General features: G+C 40.6%; 1 protein-coding gene across 3 annotated transcripts in view; it reads left to right on the forward strand.

Annotated features, from left to right (window-relative positions):
* The window catches only part of nlgn3a (neuroligin 3a), a 133,715-nt gene that overhangs the window by 32,288 nt on the left and 78,272 nt on the right, over positions 1 to 23,155 (forward strand). For 2 of the 3 annotated variants that reach the window (XM_085291310.1, XM_085291318.1), the window contains 2 exons: positions 4,120 to 4,179; positions 13,160 to 13,309. In XM_085291310.1, the coding sequence (XP_085147436.1) occupies positions 4,120 to 4,179; positions 13,160 to 13,309 (210 nt within the window). The remainder of the gene's footprint in view (positions 1 to 4,119; positions 4,180 to 13,159; positions 13,310 to 23,155) is intronic. The other variant, XM_085291326.1, reaches the window with a different exon arrangement.

Here is a 23,155-nt window from a genome sequence, read left to right on the forward strand (position 1 = left end):
TAATAGAGCTATGTTCATGAATTCATTGAACTTCGCTGGACCAGGTTAAACATTTTTTATTTGATTGATTGCTATTCATTTTTAGTAATCAGTTTATTTATATAGAACTTAAAGAAAATCTGCCAAAAAATCTGATTAAAAAAATACAATAAGAACATCACCCTTAACAAGTTCCTGCCTAAAATTGTCCCATTTTACAACAATTATTATATTGTGTATAGCTTTAGGTTAACAGTTAACTTCAGTTAATTTGATGTTGTAGACAACACTTCATAAGAATTAATTTGTGCCCTGACAGATTTTGTGATTTGCATGTCATCTTTAATAATTTGATAGGGGTCAAATGTTGTAATTGACATTTGAAGTGTTGACCGATCGTTGTTATAATCACCAAAAAGAGAAAGATTTCAGATTTAAGGTTGATTGATTTGTGTAATCATTAACAACACTGTCAAAAGCAGGAGGATTTTATAAAATCATAATCCAAAAGACCACTTAAGACAAAAAAGTAATAGCTATTAAGAATTAATAGCAAGAATCAGACACTATTACAATTGTTGAATATTTATTGAGTTTCCAGTGGAGATTATTGCTCCCTCTCCTTTCCTAGTTTTCCTGTGCTTCCAGTTTGTACCCAGGGACATACATTAATAACAGCTTTGAATCAATTAGCAATGTCTTATTTAATCATGTTTAGGAAATAAACTGCAAACTCTAAAATGTCTACCAAATATTCCCTTTGGTTTATTATATATAGGTCTCATATGACTTTTACATAATTGATGAAGTTTATGTTCACTCAGTAATCTTCTCCTGCAAATACTCATTTGAGACTTTGTCCAGATCTCCTATCATGCAGGTCCCTCTTTGCGCCTTATTCTTTAGCATTTTGAGACAGCGAGTGTTCTCCATGTGGCTTCCTTTTCCCTGTTCGACAAAGCTGTTGTCACTCTCACTGTTATGTCCCCCTCATGTGACTGCATCTCCACAGTTGCACCAGCCACTGCCACCTGCCTTCAACCAGAACCAAGCCAGACCAAATTCTGTCATTGTTTTCCAAGGTCTTCAACCGTGTATATGGCTGCTGCCAACCGGGTTGACAGTTGAAAAATCCTGTGCAGCTATTACAGTCACCAGTTCTACAACAGTGAGCCATGCCAGTAATAGCACCCACTGCCTAAAGGCCCCAGCAATGCCAGCCTGCTTACTGGCATCATTACTGTAGCTTGTGTTGTCTGAATTCTTGCAAAACTACTATTTAAATAAACAGTAGCCAGAACAGTATATGAAAAAAGAACTGGAAACAGTTAGCGTTAGCTAGTATTGTCTATGTGTCCCAAGAATCCATAAAACATAGTTGGAGTTGGCTTGTTGTTCCTTCTTTGTCAAGATGGTGTCATTATGTATCTTATTTCTTTGTACGAGTAGCCAGCTAATGTCACTACAGGTTGTGAAAATGCATTTAAAAAGGCAAAAAGAGAATAAAACAACATGATGGATGCCCAACAGGTCATGCTGATTTGTAGCTGCCTGACCTGCCGGTCTCCACCAAAGCTCTATATTCTGTTCAGGCTGTTAATCTTCTTGTAGGTTTCTAGAAAGCCAACATGATAAATGTGACATTTGATAACTTAATGGTAGCTGATTTCTACAAAGGGAAGTTGACATTAGCGCTACTTGAAGCAACACATTTGCTTCAGTAAGATCACTGTGCTGGCATAACTGGGCTGCTGACACAGAGGGCTCCAAAAATATATCCTGGCGCAGAAGTTACAACATATTCAGCAACATATTCACCAAGTAGCTGACTGGAACACCAGATTAATTATTTTGTTATACGAGTCCCACATTTCTGTTATTATTTGGCTGTAGATACAGGGTAGATGGGATTTGAGAACCAATGCATTGGAATACCGTGCCTCCAAGTTTAGAAATTCCCTTTATTAATACTGATATGTTTTTTTTCTGACTGTTGTGCATTGCAAAACAATGACTTCAAACGCATGGCAGCGGCCCCCATGCTGCTCTGTTTCTACTAAGCAAGTTGATGCTCAGTAAGGAAAATGATAAAGAACATACTAGTAGATTGGATATTGGCATTATTATTAATCAAAATCTCATCAATAACAAATCGGTGTTGTTCACCAACAGTCCACTTACCTTCTGCTGTCAACGAGATGACACAAATGTTGGCATTTAAGCTTAAAGTTGGTATATTCATATCATTATCTTTGTTTATCTAAAAGTAATATAGCATGATATACAGTCTGCATTATTCATTCACCCTATAATTGAAAAATGATGGGCAGATTAAACAAAGTCACTGTACCAACCATGGCTCCAGTTCAGAGCATAAATTTGCTCAGTAAATACATCACGCTCAGCCTTTTACATTATGCATAACACTGTATTGCATCTATCAATTAACAATGCATGAGGTATTCAAAGAGGACAACGCATTTATTCAAATAGAGCCTGTTTAACCAGTATCGATGAGGTCCACATTGCTTCTGACTTCTGTGAGTTATAGCGTTCAAGTCCGAGTCCACCAGACTGACTGCGTTTTCGGCATGAACGTTAGAAAAAGTTTCCTAATACTGTAAACTCTCCGTTACAGCAAATAGAGGATTGAGAGGTTCACGCTTTAACATTCGCTGAGTCTCGTGGTCTGAGTGCATCCACTTTTGTCTGCTGTGCCATTACTGTTTGCAACCTCTGTGCTTACTGGGATCTTCCCTACTGATCGGGAATCTACAGCACATTTCATGGTCCCCACCTCAATTTCCTCCAAGGTCATGAGAATAAAAAAAAGGATTACATGGGCAGAGACCAAAAATTCCCCGTGAAATCATGTTCATTGCCTGCAAATTGATGTTAGAAGATGTGGCATTTGTTTCACGCAAGGCCCAAGCTTATCACTCCTGCAAAAGCATTATTCAAATAAGTCATCTTCTTCGAATAATGAATGGGTCTGTTAATTCAATGTCAATCAGCCTATTATATTTTGTTATCAATTTGTATTCATTCTGGTCTTTCACTGGAGGAAATGCCCAAGGTCAATAAAAGCATTAGGAGTTGCTGTAGTGAGTACAGAAGAGGAGCGGACCTGAACAGGCATCAAGATAACGGATCAGGGCATCACCAAAGATCTGCAAGGTTTATAAAAGAAATAGAAAAGATTAGAAAACATTTTTCTATTTTATTTATATTCCCAATATGTTTAAAAGCTTGTGAGAGGATGATTGACTACTAAATGGATGGTTTTGATGGATTGCCCTGTTGACTAATCACTGCTGATATCCTTAGACTGTGCTGCTGGTGAGCCACAAAAATGACAAGGATGTCAAATGCTTATGGGAAATGGTAGGTGAAGATATAGCTTGCAGACCCAGGGGAGTACATTTATGTACTACTGCAAAACACTGCACAAGGACAAGATATTAGCGACTCTTTTGGGCAAAGAGACAGACAGACCAATTGCATGCATTGTTAGGATTTATTCAGATCTCAGCAGCTCTGGAGAAATTGCATTTGTAGTTTAAAACGTTTCCTTTCAAAAAGCTTCCTGATTTTCCTGTGCTCAAGTATCATTTTTCTGTTATCAAGTTACAAATTAATACCAAGGAGACTTCCTAGAGTCTCCTACAGTGTTTAAATGCACAAAATCCTCCAAAAACCAACATAAAAAGAAAACAAAAACTGAATGAGTTGGTGTATCTGTTCGCTTCTCCAACAGACTAGAAAAAAGTAACTCACATAAATAGGCTTGGGTTGTTTTTCCTGATAAATTTTAAATGGATTTTCTGAAAATGTCAGTGGTGTATGACTCTGCTACAGATACACGTTATAGTAGCAGTGAAGTTGTGTTCATATATAATTCTGTAAGATAGAAATGTTTGTTTTTTTCCTCATTGTAAGGTTGTTTTTTTTATGTTTGTAGTCCTGCAATTGTATATGCTCTCTGTGCAAAATGAAAATTGTGTGGGAATGTATTTAAATCAGCACTGTTGTAATTCGTGTGTACTTTTTGAAATGCCTCTCTTCCCATCTCTATTTTTCCAAACGTGCTATTTTGAATTTCCCTGTGCCTCTCTATGTCTCTCCCTGCTTCAATAACAGGGACCCATGCAAAAAAACAGGGCGAGGATTTATCGGATAACGACGGTGATGAAGATGAAGGTATTTTCCATGGTGATCAAAGATGGTGCATGATTTTCTTACAAAAATGACACTGTTTTCTGATCATTTATGGATTTTTTGTTTTGTTTTCTTTTTTTTGTTCCAATTCCAAATGCAATCATCAAGCACCCCTGTCACATTTCAATCTGTAGAGCAATGTAGTGAAAAAGAGTGCATGTGTGTGAATGTGAGTGTACGCGAAGGCTCTTGTTCCTAAGCATCTGAATTCAGTCAGTGAAAGGAGTGTTTAGCTTTAGAGGCAGATGGGATCTAGTAACTGTCTAGATAACCAGGCTCGGGTTGAATAATTTTAATATCTCACACAGGGACTGGAGCAACTGTTATTACAAGGGGAGAGTCGGTAGTTAGAGCCCCCTTTTAAGGTGTGGCCAGTAGCTGAATTGGTGGCGATAATGACAGAGGGAAAGTGAAGCAGCAGTGTAATATCAGACTGTTCACCCGGAGTGCCGGCAGATTTAGATGAGGAGCGGCAGTTCAGGAGTGCTGCTGGAGAGGATTAGAGGCGAGAGGTGTAAAAAATGGGAAGTTGCTGCTCAGCAATCGCATTGTTCGCTTTCCATATTTATCTTGGGATATTCCTGGCTCAGGGTGGATCTCTGCTGAGATTAGAATGAGAGACGATTCTTGTGCTGCAACAGAAACGGCTTAAGTGTCTGAATCTAAATCAAACCCTTGATATCGCCCCGCCCTTGTTCTCCTTTGCCATAGTAGGGCAGGTGATGCGAGCATGATGTCGGGTATCAAGGTAAACCCCTTGTTTTATGCTCCATTTGTTTGTTCTGGACAGATTGGATCTTTGCGCATGATGTGTATATTTGGTGAAAACGATTCAACTGAATCTGGAGGGAAGCTTTTTGGGACTTTAGCACATGTTAAGGACTGAATGTCACACCAAAGCGCCATGTCTTATCACTCATTTCTCTTAGATACTGAAAAAATGAGCACTGGATTGATCCTGCTTTGGGTTCTTTCCAGATATAGGGTCTCTTCTCACTCCTTGCTCAGTGGGCTGTTCTCTCAAAAAGGAGCCTCATGCTGGCCTTGATCACAGAACAGGAAGAGTTGCCATAGCACCACTCTGACACACAGGTGTTTCCTCATTCAAGCCCAGGGCGAGCTGTTGCAACCGAAGCCAAATTGCCTTCAGTCTTCAGCTCGACTGAGTGCGTATGTGCGTGCGTGTGGAAGGTTCTTCTTCCTTCAAGCAAACCCACATGTATGCAGCCCTGAGTCCGTTTAAAATTGCTGACAAGTGCCGATCCCTTTGTCTGGCAAGTCTATGCATGCGTACACAGTGGCTTGGTCTCCAAGCTGTTGTGCTAGACTAGCCTCACTGAAAATGTGACAAGTCTATTCTTTACTGAGCGCAACTAATGCTATTTACAGAGCATCACCGTAGAAGTACAAAACAGTCCCAGCAGAGCCTCTGAAACACTACTGTAACTAATGCCTGTGTGACAGAGTTGGCCATCAATCCCTAAACATGATCCAGAAGATTTTTATTGTTCCGCTGAATGTGTGGAACTGTCATGGCCCAACATATGAACACCGCTGTTCAGGGACTCCTCTTTGTTCCTCTGTAATTCCCCCCGCAGAGAGCTGATGCCTCAGGAGGAAAAGACTTTACTCCCTGAAGGAGTAAAGTGCACAAACCACAAAGTCCTTGTAAGTCCAACGCACATTTGCTCTCACAGGTAGCACTGCTATTATTACCAAAAACTGTGCCTACAGTCAAGGGATCACCAGTGAAATTTAAACATTTGCACTCAAGTTAAAGGGCAAGTAGAATCACAACACGAGCATGACTCGCACTCTCACCCGAGCTGAGCTGGTGCACATCTTATCCACACATTCTCATTCAGTTGCGAGAGCTACTGTCTTGCCTGCTTTCCCTGTCTAACCCCCTCCATCTCTCAGTCTGTTCCTCCCAGCATTACCATGTGGTCTCAGTTGGCTGTCTGTCTATCCTGGCCTAATTTGCTTCCTCCCTACAATATATCTGAACTGCCCTCCTCCCTGTTATAGCCCCTCCAGACATGTTCTCAAAGTCAAATCAAAATAAATATTGGAACAATAAAGAATTTCTTTTATTGCCAAAGAAATATAACGTATGGAATCGTAATATATAAATTTACAATAAAGAGGGTGGCTAACAGCCAGTAAAAGTATTCAAATGAGACGAAGAGATAAGAGCAATGAAATATGTAGTCTGGAATATATTATACTGCACTACTATTATATTGATGTATTTCTTTCTAAGGCTCCATGTTTTTAACATATCTGCCTGTTTATCCCTTCCTGTGTCTTGCTGTCTGTCCCTTTGTGTGTCCATCTGTCTGTCTGAGTAACATTCAACCCACTGGCACCCCCAAAGTGCATTCAAATTCTGCACAACACTCCCGCCTGCAAAACAAGCATGGAGGCCAAGTTGCTGTGATTTACACCAGCCCACAATCAAGACTCAATTTTACAGACGGTGTTATTGCACTGTAAAGGGGAGTGCAAGCTTTCAATCACCTACCTGCTGTTGTTAGATAAAGGTGGGCATGTAAATAGAGTAAGCGAGTCCATGTAGGGGCTAAATCTTCCAGGTGGAACATAGCAATGGTGCTGAGGTAGAGCGCCTAGTGATAGCCTGTGAGAAGCAGCAGTCTGCTCTCCACCTATGGACTGTCTTGCGCCACTGCTGCCTCAGCCCTATCCCAATGATGAAAAATAGAACTGTGTGTTTCTGTCTTTTGGCGCTTTGAGACTTAGCTCTAATCAGAAGGAATACCTCCACCGAGAGTGTGCTCGCACACACTCAGACATGTACGCTCGCATCCATTAAATCAGTGCACACACAAACTTGCTTGCTGCCCAGCTCTAGAAGCAAACACTTATGAAGACAGCGAGCACATGCAGATACACGCAGACTTACCCCCACCCTTAGAGATGCTCGGGCTGTGCCAGAGAGCAGAGCTGAGCTCCACCTGCCTGGGTATTACCATTAATTCCATCGCACAGGCCTGACTGGATCCCTATCCAGCAAAGCCCTCAGCTCAGCTCAGGCAGCCTGGAGAGTGGCAAATCGACAGTGGGGGCAATTCACACACCATTTTCTCTATTCTGCCACTATCCTATTCTCTCTGATGTGGCAGAGAAGAGGAATCATGCCCCTTGAAGCCCATTTATGCAGAGATCTTTGGAATGCTACTGCTCAGCTTCTTTCCAAGATAAGCATTGCTGCTAATGGCTGATCCACACGGGCATCATTTGAGCCATTTCAAAGGGTAGGAGAGCCAGACTGGTACTGTCATCTTTATTTTTTTCTTTGTCCTTTCCTCTTGAGTGGCACAAAATAATTGGGAAGGCAAAACATGTAAAAACAGACTTCTTTTGAAAAAATTGTCAGGAATGGAGTGGAGAAAGGCTTTGAATTAGTTCACAGAGGCACTTTGACTCTTTCCTCATACAATGCCAGAGCAGGTCTGAAGGGTTTGTGCGCTGCAGTGTGTTTGTTCGTGGGCTGTCATCGAGCTTGCAGTGTGTTTGTACAGTTACCAGCTCTTAAACTCATGTCAAGGACAGCAGGCTTTATTGAAAGACTAAAGGGTTACTTCTCTTTCATTCTGGCAGCAAACAGCTGTCTGTGAGTCTTAGGGATGACAGCACCTCTACTGCTTTCCTCCTCTAAACTAGATCCTGGCCAGCTGTAGGGGGATTTGGCTAATAGCCTTTGTAGGTTTTTCACACTGTCTTTCTTTTCATTTAACTCAACCACTGGCTATCCCTGTGTTTCATTTCTCTATCCTCATGTATTTACACACTCTATCTACCCTGTTTCCAACATCATATTTAACACACATGCACAGCAGCCAGGAAGCAAGATGTCATCTTCACACAAAGGTCATTCCTCCCATTAAGTTTACTGTAGTCAATGTTCCTAATAGAGGCGCACACACTCACAAGCTTCTCCCTTTTACTCTATCCTATTTTCAGTTTTTTAATTTTATTTTATTTTAGTTACTTAGACATATCAGGTATGGAGAGCAATCACGTAGTCTAGCGCAGAGGTGTTTTAATACATATATGACAATATCATAAATATTTTAATAATTGGAATAATTTGGTTACAGACTGTCTCACTACTGTTCACTCACTGTTAGGTCCATAAATATTTGGACAATGATTCAAAGTTGGCAATTGTTCAATCCACAATGCGATTGAAGGGCAGACTTTCATCTTTAATTCAAGGGGTTTAACAAAAATATTCAATTAATTGTTCGCATTAACTGTGATCTTTCAGGCAAAAAGGTCAAGTGGGATTGTAAGATTGTAGAAATATTTCTACGTTAAGAAATTACACCACATCTAGCCAAGCCAGGAATCCTCTCTAGGAGGTAGGTGTATCATTGTATACAACCAAGAGATGCCTTCCAGAATAAAATACAGAATAAGAGGACCAGATTAGACTTTGCCAGAAAATATCTAAAAAAAAAAAAGGAAAAAAGATAAGGTTAACTTGAGAAAGTGCAGAGAAGAAGAGAAACAGCTCATGATCTAAAGCAAAGCACATCATCTTCAAAGACAATATTATGGCAATGACATGTTTGGCTGCCACTGGAACCGGGTCACTAGTGTTTATGATGATGTGACTGCTGATGGAAGTAGCAGGATGAAGTATACAGTTCTGCCCTCTCTGCTCAGATTCAGCCTGAGAAATGCTGCAGAAATGATCAGACAGCCCTTCACAGTGCAAATACATAATGACCCAAAGCACACTGCAAAACCCAAGAGTTTCTCAAGACATGTGAAATTCTTCAGTGGCTAAGTCAGTAACTGGATCTCGACCCAGTACAGAGCAGCTTTTAAGTCATTGAATACAAAACTGAATGCAGAGGAACCGACAAACAAGCAGCAGCCGAAGGAGGCTGCAGTAAAGGCCTGGCAGAGCATCTTAAAAGAGGGAACGCAGCACTTGGGAGTCACTGACTACAAAGGCTCTTGATCCAAATATTAAAAACAATCCTCATATTTAAAATTATATTAGTTCATCCAATTAATTTTGAGCCTTTGAAAGCAGGCGACTCTGTATAAAAACTGCTGTAATTCCTAAAAAGTTAATGCAATACATTTGTTAAATCCCTTAAATTAAAGCTGATAGTCTGCACTTCAGTCACAATCTTGACTGTTTGCTTTAAAACCACAGCGGTGGTGCACAGGGTCAAAAAAGGGAAAAAAGTATCAGTAAAGGACCTGACTGTATATTGTCAGTTTCATTATTCTGCAAAAAAAGACAACAGACAATAAACAAAGTTATTGATGAAGTTGACTGATGACATTATTGATGTGGTGCTGTGATGATATTTAGGTTGCCATGTGTTTTCTTTTTCTTTTTTTTCTCAACCACAATAGTCATGAAGGGAAAAATATGACACCGTGACAGCTCGACTTCAGCCCTTCCCATCCCTGTCTTATAGCAGATTATAAAAGCCCTACTGGCTCAACATTTATTAAATTTTTCAAATTTTATAAATGTTCCTCATTTAGCTGGCTTTTCTTAGCACAAAATAGAAAATTTGTAATTTGTCTCTGTGTGTTCACTCTTTTGAGCCTCTTATCTTTCCCATTGCCTAGCCACCCGCACTAGTTCATTAGCTTCGGTGTAAAGTGAATATTAGGAAACATTCAGTGACTTTCAGAATACCACCAGTGACACTGGCAATGAAACAATCCACTGTATAGTTTCTTGTAGTTGCTTTCCCTGTTTTAAAGATCCTCCCGAAATGTATCCGCGATATCCTGTTCTTAAATGCAAACATGCCAGTAATGGGCCTATCACGGGTGGACCGTGAAGCTTGACCTGACAAGAGCACTACAGTAGGCTGCGTGTCATGTCCTGCCACATCAGGACATTGTCACCTGTTCCCCCAAACCTCAGCCCTCACTTATAGCCGCTGACAGCCACCATGTTTCACCAAGTGTTGACACAGTGAATGCCACCGACACTTATCTCCACTTGCCTTTGTCCTGTCCTAGTCCGGAGTGTCAAGGCCAGTTCCGGGGCGCTTAACGTCAGATATATGACTGACTGCTTTCATTGGAGTGAGAAGCAAAAGGACAAAAAGGTGGAGGTACAGGTAGTGAGAGAAAATAAGATTGCAGAAAAAAGGAAGGAGTGCTCCAAACCCTCCTGGTGGGTTTCGCTTGCAGCAGCAATACTAAGGGGCTCAGCTCAGGCCTGAGTTATGCCTCCCACTGACACTCCAATCAGACCAGAGCCACTGTGAGGCAACCTATGAAAGGTTGTGCCCCTCAGTTGCTTTTTAAAGCTCATGCTATATATTTTTAACTCCGGCTGCACCTACCATCCAAACGGAAAACATTTGATTTATTCATTCATTAGGCAATTTTTTTCCCCACAGTGAGACATTTATTTGCTGTTTGTGTAATACGTGCTGGGAGTGTATGAGTGTCACTGTGTAGTAGCTGCTGCATGACACCACATCGTATTAAAATAAATGTGACAAAAGTGTACATACATTAGTTTTTTTCTCCCCCCGCTGAGTTCATTCTTCATTGCACATCAGCTTTCATCTACATTGCCATCAATCACGTTTTTTTGCCCATCTCCAAAACACAAGTTTGTTTTTGTCTTTCTGTAATATTCTGAGCTTGTTGTGCATGGAGTTCATATTGCAAATATACCAGCCTGTGCATTAATGAATAAATCTCTGTTTCTTTTCCGCCACAGCGCTGTGCTAAATTTTGATTCTAAGAATATGTGTGTTGATGTAATGATGTGTTTGCCCCCGGAGAAGCAGTGAATCAGGAAGCAGCTTTTTATTTTGAGGTAGCCACTTAGTCACCTGCTTCACTAGATTAGGCAATTAACCGTGACCAAGTAAACTCCGATCTGATTGGTTAAGAAGACTTAGTCATCGGCCCAGATGTATCCGTAAAGGATTATCATTTCTCACTGTAAACCAGAATCCGATTGGGATCTGTTGCGTACATATCTTCCTCTGACAACAGATGAGTGAGAGCCGTATATCACATCTATGTGACACCTCCCACATCAGATCAACTCAATGAATAGATTAGAACAAATGGAGCTCGAATGTTTTGTATCGCTCTCCCAAAGGGATTTAACTGTTGTCATGGAGACACGATGTGAATCAACAAAAGAGGTGACTGATAACATTGACATGACTAATCTCTTTTTTTTCTTATTTCTGCCCCCTGTTCCTTCTTCCTTTCTGCCATTCTCTTTGTATCTGTGGCCCATTTGTTTTGAATAGCTTGTGTAGGATATCGTTTTGCCTCTCTGAACCCCTCCTCCTCCTCCCTTCTCTGACTGTACTTTTCATGCCTTCTCACCCCATGCATCCCCTCCTCCTCTTGTCTAAGATAAGTGTGTGTACAGAGAAGTGTCAGCTATAAATCATATTTCACTGTGCAGCCTTCTCAGATACCAGCAAGATAAAGGAATCCATAAATAAGGCCACATCATATATAGTACAACTTATTGCTTTGCTTTAAAATGTAACAGGGCCATGAATAACCAAGGGAATAATGTAAAAAAAAAGAAAAAAGAAACAGGCTAAGTTCTCTTATAGAGGTTTACAAAAAAAGGGTGTCTGGACAAAATGCATCTAAGTAGTTGTCTTCTGTGTTGAGCATGCTAATGTGTTGGGGTGCATAACGATGAGGAGCGCCTGCAGATCGATGCAGATTAGCCTGTTCAGGATGTGGTCTGCGATTAGCTGTTCTTGAGGATTTTGAATTTTGGCTCTCAGTCACCATAGCAACCAGAATACAATACCATCCTTTTAAATCCGAGCCCATTGCTTTCTTTCCTTTTTTTATTTCTCCTGCTCTCTTCTTAATATCCTTTCCATTTCTATCTGTATTCCTTTCCTTTCTTTTTTCCTTCCTTCCTTATAGTCTCTGTGTTTTTCTTTCTCCCTCTCTGTTCCGATGTCATCCACACTTTTTGCACTCCTGCTCCTTCTCATTCTCACCATTCTCAGGGCTTGTGGGGGGGACAAAAAGAAAGGCAGGGAGTTGGACAGAGACGGGGAGAAGGCGGGAGAAAAAACAGGGAGAGAGACAGGGGAGAGTCTGTGAGTGAAAGTGATACAAAGCAAGGGAGGGGGAAGGCAAGAAGCTGCACCGAATGCAGGGGGGAGCACGAGTGAAAATGAGAGTTTCTTGTCTTGTCTCCCAGCTCTAGCTAGCCAGTCAGTAATTCAGTCTATTCCTCAGACAGAGGCTTTTTTCATCCCTCTACCTCTGGATGTGCTTTATCTGGCTGGAGTGTCGCTCCAGCTGGGTATCAAAAACTGCTCCAGGAATAAAATAAACAGCATTTTGCCAAAAGTGAAGCAGAAATTTTAACTGCCTGCAATCCCAAGCAGGACTGTGCAAATAAATTGCGGCGGCATGATAGGCCTGTGTAAAAAGGAGGCGCGAGGTAGCATTGTGTAATTAGCCAGTGTGTTTTCCCTATCACTGTCAGGCCAGATTAGGCTTCTTTCTGCTTAGGAGATGTGTCAGAGTACCTCTCTCTTTATTCTCCCTAATGGCTTCCTGCATGTCTGTATTAGGAAGTGGGTCTGCCTCCTGGGAGGCTATGCAAAACCAAATACAAGCCTAATAGTTTGGTTTATAGGAAGTAAATGACTCACCACGTTTTTAGATGAGATAGCTGATTGCTATAATAGAGCTGGACAGCAAAAAAAAAAGCGTGGACAGTCATTTGTTTCTCGTACAGCTGATATGAAAAGAATTATGCTTCCAGTTCCATTATTAGGCCAGAAGACTGAATGAATACAGCTGGTATCTGGGAGGTGATCGTCAGCTTGTCTGTTTGTGACCACTATGTGCTATAACTTCTTTATCTGAATCTGCGCTGACCCTTGATCAGAGAGGATGGACGGCTTTGTGAATATGTTAATGATGGCCGCTCTTGCAGACATACGAGACACTGGGGCCAAGCCCGTGATGGTCTACATCCATGGAGGGTCCTACATGGAGGGGACAGGCAACATGATCGATGGGAGCGTGCTGGCCAGCTACGGAAATGTCATCGTTATCACTCTCAACTACCGCGTTGGAGTCCTCGGTAAGCATCCTTTCCTCTCTCTGTTTTTTTTTTATTTCCTTCACCTTATTCTTCAAGGACATTTTCTGGGGCAGCTTTGCAGGCCACCTAGCTTAGAAGTAATGAGCTCTGCTGATTGCCACATACACTCTAAATAAGGCTGAAAGAGAGAGAGAGAGAGAGAGAGAGAAAAGCAGGACTGTAAATACATGGACTGGCTTGTTGATGTAGTGCTCATGTATCAAAATCACAGTAATTGAGTGTGCTGCATAATGTGGGTTTGTTGTTGTGACTGGGGTTTAGAATAAATTAAGAAATTATTGAAATGAAGTAGAAAAAATGATAAGATGGGCGTGATGCTGGAAGGATAGAGGAGTGCGGAAGAGTGTGCTGGAGAGAAAGAGAGGTTCTCTCTGAGTTGCGGTTGGTTGCATTGACTCATGCAGCTGAATCCCCTTTCAGACACTTGTGCATGTGTGTGTATGTGTAAGCCTGTGTGTGTGTGAGAGAGAGAGAGAGAGAGAGTGAGAGAGGGAAGGGAGAAGCTGAGAAAGAAAGAGTGAGAGAGCAAAAAGGAGAGACAGAGAGCTCCATGGAAACAGCTGCAGCAACACAAAATGGAGTTTGTTAGTGCACTACCCGAGCTTTGTACCTTTTCCATCCATCTCTCTGACACAGTTGATTTCCCTCCTCACTTATTTTTTTTTTTTTTTACATTTAGAGTGGATGTGGCCTGACTACAAACAATTTGAATATAAAATGAAATTTCCATGTTGCTGAATTTCTTTAGAATATTGCTTCCGATTTTATCGAACTTGTTGGCAGCTGTTAGCATAAAGGATATAGCTGCTTTATTCTGTGTTTCCTATTGTCAGTAAATCCCATGAAAAGACAAAAACCCATACTTCCTCAGTGCTTTCAGACTTCACTGCCCTATCAGCCCAAACCCAGTTGCTTCCAACGTACTCTGAATATTTAAAAACATTTTATTTTCAGGCACAATTTAAAACAAGCCCGAGAAACTTAGTCACCACCAGTAAAAGGGGCAAAAATGGGGTGCTGGAATGAAGTGATTGAGCAATGCAGATAAACACCAAAAGCACAGTAAAACAGCAAAATCTAAAGATCACTAACATTATACAACATTAGCAACCGTTGCCATTACACACTGAGCTGGCCTGTAGCAGAGCACGTGATTGCATTTAGCTGAGCATTTTGTGTATTAGCTTTCGGAGCTGCTGTAGCGTGTGCAGGATTAACTCACAAAAAAACAAAAACTGTCCAATGAATTATCATAATAAATGCATGCAACTCAGGAGGAAATGGCTTGGTGAATGTATTTATAGTTAAAGAATAACAATGTGCAATTATGGATTTATTTATATAAGATGTGGATATAGGCATTATTCTGCTTTATTAGCTTTTTGGCTCCAGAAGAGACTGTTTTCAGATGGTTGGGATGCTAGCCAATGCTAGCAGGCTTGGTTAGTGTTGGGTGTAACACATTCCAAATATTTTTCAGTAAGGCAATAATGTAACATTACTGTACTAAAATAAGTAATTACATTACAGTTACAATTAGGTATTACTTTCAGAAATACTCTATATTTATCTGTACACTGTGAATAGAAGGAAAAAACAAACAAATAAATATCTTTTTCTTTGTCTGCATGTTTGCGCTACAGTCAGCTGATTTCATCTCGTATACTGGGAGGAAGAAAACGGTTTAGCGATCTACAGCCTTTGAAAAATGGAAATATAGACATTACTTTTATTTTTATTACACAAAAGGACAAAAGTGCTGTTGTGAAATGCAAACAGTGTAGGAGCCAACTGCTACACTGCTAACACAACTGTGGCTCTCGGCAAGCATCTGCACAGACAGCATGCTAACACAAAGCTAGCAAAGAGCCCATAGTAAATGGTGAATAGACTGGGTTTTGTACAGCACTTTTCTACTCTACTCAACCACTCTAAGGACTTTGTACAACCTCTCATTCACTCAGTCACACAAACATTCATACATTGAATATGTGTGTGACTTTTTTCTTCATCTAAGTGCTTTCTATCTAAAATTCACATTTAAACTGAGTGTAGCTTTAGCAACACCTGAGCTCATCGGCCAGACCCTGAATTTGAACCAATACCAAAGCCAGTGATGAGCAGTGAGGCTTGCAGCTTTTTCACCTCCATTTCCACCTGTATGTGTTTCTACAGTAGCATCACAGTGCCTTAAAAGCCTTTTTTTTTTTTACTTTGTAAGTGTTGTGTTCATATGTAAAAACTAAAAGTGAGATCATCTGTGTCCTCATTAGGATAGACATTTGCAGGATAGACTTTTAATTATGTGACAATGCCTTTCAGGTTAGTTTATGGAGTAACACCAAAGTACAGTAACAATAACATAAAGTAACAAAGTTGAGTGCAGTATTACTTTTATGAAAAGTAATAAGTAATGTGTAATAAATTACTCTTTTGAGTAACAACCCCAATTGCACAATGTAAAAAGTCATCCTTCATACATATTTGATATATAAATTGCTGGGTGGTCCAGATAGAGGCTAATCATGTAGATTAATGTATTTCTACTTTGGTAAACAATTTGCATCACACTGGTCTCTCCAATCCACTGTGATTCTCTCCTAAAGTGATGGACAACTGGAAATGAAGGGAGATACTACTGAGTCTGTTTGAGGGCAGCTGGAGCTGTACAATTCAACTAGTGTTGACTTTTTTCTCTTGTTTAAACAACTAGCAAATAAATCATCGTCCCTAGTTCATGGTAAGTTGTGAGAATATGTTACTGTAACTTGTTTATTGGTTGCACTAGTCCTTATACCCATGACTGCTAGGGCTGAATATTCACAGGTTGACACTGAATTAATGTGGTAAGGTGAGGTGAAATGAAACTTTGCTTCACTTTTGGTGTGAACGTACATTAAACTGTATGAGTGCATATGTACATATATGGTTACAGCCATAGATACCTTTGATTAGTGCTAAGAAACATTGTCTTTCATTCTCCAAACTGAAGCACGGATCTCTTGAACACACTGTTAACATTTAAAAAGTCACATCAAGACATGCTATCAGTCAGTATATTAAAATTTTAAAAATTCCATAGCCACCTGTGTAATGGTTAGAGAATCTGATCAAGTCTCTAATAGTGATACTTTCATTCAGACTGCATAATTTAAACTGTGGAAAGAAAAAACATCTCCATCAGCAGCTCATGAGGTTGTAGCTTGGGAATGCCTATAACAGTTAACAGTCGTTGAAAAATAAACTCCTCCCAGCTCTACAACCTGTGATGAGCTGTCACATGTGATTTATTTTTCAAAAGGGCAACAGACATGTGGGATGAAAACGACTGAGCTACAGTACATCATGATTTGGGTTGTCAGGCAAATAAATTGTTAGCAGGATCAATTCATGATTGCTCGTAGTAGCCTTCATGACACTTGTTTTCAACAGTAAAAATATAGGATGTCACCGGTTTTATATATTAAAAAAAAACTGTCTGCCTCACCTTGGTGCTCAAAGAATCCAACACATTAAGAGCAGGAGGGTGACTGCTTTATCCTCCAGGACATTCGGATGCTGAATCACAGAAACTGCATTCATCTTAGACTCTCTTTTTGATGGAGATCACAGAGCCACGGCCTATCGATTTTATCATCAGCATTGCTCACCTTGAATACTGTGTGTTTTCCTCTGTCATTTTTTTCCCCAAGTATCATTTTGAGCATTGTAATCAGCCTTCGGGGTGGTAAGATAGTCAGAGGACTGGCTTAGCATGCTGCCTCATGCTCCTGCCCCTGGTTAAACCTGAGCACGTAAGCCCAATACAGATTCTTGTTCATATTTCTTTCATGGCACTTCAATTATGAGTCAGATGTTTCTTCTCTCACTGCCACATTTCAGTAAATGTCATTCTACATGCGTGTACACACACCCTTATACACCACATACAAATACTCGTGAACACCCATGAGCACATTCACACGCATACTACCGGCCACATTAAAACACACACGCATGCACACACTATGAGTGCAGGCATTGGGACAAAGCAACAGCAACCCCCACACACATATACTGATGTTGTTTGGCAGCTTGCACAAACGCACACACTCCAAAATGCAGTTCACAAAGCAGCTCTCTTGGTGAGCTCCCCAACAGCCATTCTGAGCAATGAGCGGAGAAGAAGCGATGCATGTAGTTGAGCGATAATGTCCATCACTGTAGCATGGCCTGATAATCTCCCTACGGTACGGCTTTAAACTGTTATTACCGACACACTCATATAAACCAAATAAAACCAGGGCCAGAGAGAAATCGCACCATGACAGACCAATTAACACTATGCTGTCTGCATATATTCGGCCATAAAGTACAAATTGTAATACTCAGAGTGTGAGAATTCATAATTACATGATTTTATTTCTATTTGTTTGCATTTTTATATAGAAAATGAGTGTCGTTAACAGTGTCAGCCCTAATCTACCCTAAACTGTATTAAATGGAGGGGATTAACTGCTTGTTTTGAATACAGTGAACTGCAGGCTTTAACAGCTAGATAATATATGGTCATATATGGTCATCTGACATGGGTGGGTGGGGGGAGTCTGTTCGAGCTGTGATAGGGCGAAAAGGCAGGGTACAGATGGCCAGTGCATTGCAAGGCCAATACGTAGAGACAGGAAACCATCCTACGCCTACAGCTGTGGATTGGAGGTCTCTGAGCTGTGGGAGGAAGCCAGAGTACTCTGATAGAAAACGTGCAAACTCCACACAGAAAGGCTCCAGCCGGGCCTGTGTCTCCTCGTTGTGAGATGACTAAACCACCGCAACACCTATAAATGAAGAATAAATAAATCATTAAAACGGTAAATATTTGCTTTGTTAAAATTAAATAAAAAAAGAAAGCTGTTTTAATTAGGCTGCTTAAAGGGATGAGCGAATTAGACGAGATGATTTTTAAAGTGAAAACAGACAAGGCAACTCAAAGTACAATTTCTGACACTAATACAGCTCTCCCTCCGTCCCTAGGCAGCCTGAATAGTACATTAATAATGCAGTAAACACCTTTGAAATACACACAACAATCTGAATATTTAAATCGTTTTAGAGAGGAAAAAAAATACACTTAAACTATTAGGCAACAACAGACACCACTAATGCGTCTGCTCAGAGGATTTCATTTAGACGCGGAAAAACATTTTAATAGCAAGATTTCAATAAACTGAACAGCACCAAGCAATGTTAAATGTCAGTGATGAATGTTTTATTTATCCGTTCATCGATCCATCCATTTTCTGCTGCTTATCCGGGTCCGGGTGACAGGGGCAGGCGTCTAAGCAGAGATGTCCAGATACCACATCCTGTTCCTCCGCTTGTATACGTGAGGCATTACCAAGCCAGCCAACAGACATAATCTTTCTGGCATGTCATGTGTCTCCCTCCCTCAGGGGTCTCCACCCAGGAGGGCATGCCCGAAACACCTCAACCGGGAGCTCAGAGGAGCATTGGCTCTATTCTGCTTTGAATCACTGAGCGTCTAAGACTGAGCATAGACACCTGGCTGTAAATGTGATCTTGTTGTTTTAATCATTACCGACTGTATAGCTTGTGACCATAGGAGTGACTCGGATTGCCTGGTGTCATTTTCATCTCCACAGTGGGTTCTGTCTTCCACTCAACCTGTCTGACAGTTTCCCCCTCTGCTCTGCCCCCACTTGTGAACAAGACCCGAGATAATTAATACTTTTGTTATGTTTTTTTTTCTTTAATTTCATTTTCTTTAGACCGTTTTTACTCAAATGGAGAAAAATTATTGAGAGATGCTCAGTGTGTATGAAATTTAGATTAATGCATTTGGTGTTTTCCACAAGAGCGACCACAGTGGATTAAATGTGGTTTTATGATATGCAAATAGCTGCTGAAGTGAAACAGAAAAAAAAGAGAGAGAGAAAAAGAAACTGAGACTCAGGTGAAGTACTGGAAGAAGGAAGAGATGAACATGATGGAGGAGAGATGTACAGATTCATTTCAGATACCATGATGTGCTGAATTGCCACCAAGCCCGGTCCAATTAAAGAGGAATCTTCTGAGCTTCCAGTGCTGTTCTCTCATCCCCCTGTAGCTATTAGCCCTACGCTGCTGTAATGGTAATTATTGCTTCAAAGGGTGGACCACAATACTTCTGAGGCCCCATTTTTAAACTTTTACGATTCAACCTTTTGCTGTTAAGATGAACGAGAAATAATTTCAGATTTAATCTTTAATTACACATTGACCCACGCGGTGCGATTATCGCCGGATGAGATAACGAGCGTGGAGTTTTACACCGTCTGTGCTGTCCTGTTAGGGTTCGCTTGGGTCAGAGGCTCAAGGAGCTTTGTTTGTTTACTAAAGAGGACCAGTGTTTGGATTTCTTCTCATTGATCTGTATTTGTGTGTGACAAAGAGAGAGACGTGCGCGCGTGTGCCTCAAAATGCCCACATGTATGTGTAGGTTGGTTTTCGGAGAGGGGGTGGCGCACGTGCACGTGCCTAGTTGCTGCTCCTCTCTAATGATGTGTAATGAGTCCCAGTCAGAGGGGAGTATCTTGTATCACTGCTCTTTACAAATATAATTACTCACTGGCTCTCCAGAGCATGTCAATTTCCCAGTCTGTTGGGGGTGGTGGTGGTGGGTTTGGTGTGGGGGGGCTTAATTACTAGTTTCCAAATGCATTAAAAATTAACAAAGGCCGCCTCTCTTGCCAAAACCCAAGGTGAGATTCATCCTCTCGGCCGTATGCTCTGAAAAGGAGAACGGTCAAGTACGGCGCGTACTTGCAGACGCCTTTCACCTCTGATGGGGTTTATATGCGACCTTTGATTTCTATCTTCCATATCTCTGCCATCACAGTCATTTTACTTCACAATCACCTCTGCTTCGGACTGTCACCTCTAGTGAAGTTATTTAGGCCTTCAAAAGTATAGTTTTAGATCCAATCACAATAACCTCAGCCTACAGCATGAGAGTATGTGAAAGCGCTCTCAGCACTGAGGCGGCAGTGTGGTGATTTAGCATTGATTTGCTGAATTGCCAGGGTTATTCTGTGTTTGGTAAGTGACTCTGTCTTTCTCTGTTATGTCCCTCTCCTAAACTAAAGATAGTGACTGTTGGTAATTCAGCCAGGGATTTGGGGAGCAGAGGATATTTGTGTCTGTGTGTGAACGATATTGCAGAGCAAAATATAGTCCATTGCACGAGTTTGTGTAGTCGTTTTTCATTACAGAATAACTGCTGAGCTCCACTGAGAGTTGTGAAGCACCCAGTGTGCTCATGGCCTTCTGACCCAAACACTGTACTCCGCTGGATGTTGATTCAGTAGTAATACTACACGATGTCATCTGAGCACTTCTTGTCTGTGCTATAAAAGCAGTTGCCCTTTTTTATACTCGCTGAAAGTACTTTGCAGCCACAAATGCTTCTCTAAGTGTTACATCATTTATACATTTATTATTATACTGTATAATATCCATTTGCATATAAGATACATTGCAGCAACAGGCTTTGCTGTGGTTAGCACTGTGTGCTCAGAAAAAAGAGGTCCTTGGTTGGCTGGAGCCTTTCTGCATGGAGTTTTCATGCACCAGGCTTAATCTCAAAGTCCAAAAACAGGCTTGTTAGGTTAAATGGTGATTCTAAATTGGCTGTAGATGTTGATGGCTCTCGCCGTTTGACATCCACACCTGCGCCACCAACTCAACACAGCTAAGAAAATTAATAATTGCAGGATAAGATGCATTTTATAGTTTTATTGTATTGGAAAAGAGCTCTGTTTAAAACGTTTATACAATGCCGAGCTGCTGACATTGTCGTGGGGTTTTAACAAGCGCAACGTATAATTAGTAACTGCAACTCCCTAATAAAATGTTGTGAAGTGAAAGTAAAACATACAGACAGATAGACAGCTATATTAAAGACATAAGCATAAAGACTACATTTGCATCTTGCAGAGGCTAAGATTGCATATTAGACCAATGCTGCTTCTGTGCTTCTTGGATGACTTTCCACTCAGTGTGCGGACGTGTAAAGTGATTAAGTGTAAGCAAAATAATCTGTATTTGCTTCAACAATTTTATTTTAGCTCTTTATGATTAAACAGAACCCTTATCATTATTTTTTAAACCTACTAGTTCACGTCGATTATATAATCCGTGTAGCTGCGTCTCATTTGTTACATCCCTCGTCTGGGACCCCGCCCCCTGGAAAAAAAAATCTTTCTGAGTTACTACGGAGTAAAACTCAACATGACAACCTCCTGTGTGGTTTATTGACTTAAAACAAACCCTTCCCATAACACGGGGCTCCCTCAGTACATGTTCCTAGTCTCAGTCATTTTGGTTAGCATCTGATATATGAGCTCAGCACAGAGGAGAGGAATTCTCCAACAGTAGGTGGAAGAAAAAGAGAAGGCAGAGTGAGTTCTCTTTGTCTTTTGTTATCGGGAGGAGAGCTGAGATGGATATTTACTTGTTTTCATAGCCATTTGGATGAATCCATCCAAATTAAGCAGAGAACAAAAACATTTATTCATCCTATTAATGTCAGGGAGTGAGGGATTGAAGTAATGGTTTTCATGCTCCAGTATGCAGCAGCTTGTTGATGCTGCTCTCCTACAAATCACTGCCAGGAAATTAACTCTTAAGCCGCTCTTACTAGACACACTGCTACAAACGTCTGGCTTTTGCAAGAAAGGGCCACGACGGGAGCCTATTGTTTCTCAATGTTTTTCCAGAAGTTGTTTCCTCTGTAGCTTCAAACTTGAAAAATATTGATTAAAACTAAAAGGGGATCATGCTGAGCAGGACCGAAATAATAATAAGCCCATAGAAATAATGGTGCATTTATGTAAAACGGCATTTTCACAGCAGGACCGAGATTCTTCTTTGTGTGTGATGAGTTTGGAAGATACCGCAGCTCTTTTAAATGTGTGATGTTATTAACTTTTTTTTTTTAATAAATTGCTTTTTGGTTGTGAGAAGGAAAAAAACGTAATTGATTTCATTTGAAATATACATCCTAGGTTGAAGCACAGAATTGGGCTTTAATTGGTACATATTGCATGCAGGGTGTGTCATTTCCAAATGCTGCAGGCTTCCCTGATAAAAAAGATTTAGTCCACTGTTGAGGGAGGCAAACCAATCAAGGCTAATTTTGTTTTCACACACTGATGGCAGAGACGAAAAGCCAAAACCTGCAAATGAATTTCCTCACACTTTTGCCTTTGTGAGGTATTTTTTGCAGGAATGTAAAACCAGACAAACATGAAACAGCTTCAACCAGTCAAAATGTATTTTTTTAATACACAGCAGACCGTTTTGCTCTTCAGCAGGAAAAGTGCGTGTGCAGTAGGTAGAACACAAATGAATTTATTTCATTTGGGATTTTTTTACAGGGCTGCTTTGAAAATGTTTGCATTGGAAGTCTGGCTTCCTATCGTGGCTTCCTGGGAACTATTTACAATACAGCCTTTATTTTGTAGTAGCCATTGAAATGGAAATTAAATCTATTTTCTCTCTGTCTACATTACTGATATCAGCTTCACTGTTAGCTCACCACCTTCCTGTTGTCCTGTTAAGGTGTAATAAGTTTGTAAAAATACAAATCTAAACATATTTGATTTCCTTAAAATCAACTTATTAGCAAAAGCAAAAGATGGCTTTTTTGTCTAGAAGATGTTAAGGTTGACAACAGTCATTTATCAAAAGCATTTTGGGGGAATGGCGACCTCCTGGTGAAGTTGTCAGATTACATTTAGTCATTTTTTTTGCCAAATACAAAAACTACAAAAAAAACGTTGCAAGAAG

This window comes from Mchenga conophoros, linkage group LG2, assembly GCF_057382185.1.
Source record: "Mchenga conophoros isolate Kocher_MC1m ecotype Shallow Benthic linkage group LG2, M_conophoros_male_GT1.1, whole genome shotgun sequence".
Classification (NCBI taxonomy): Eukaryota; Metazoa; Chordata; class Actinopteri; order Cichliformes; family Cichlidae; genus Mchenga; species Mchenga conophoros.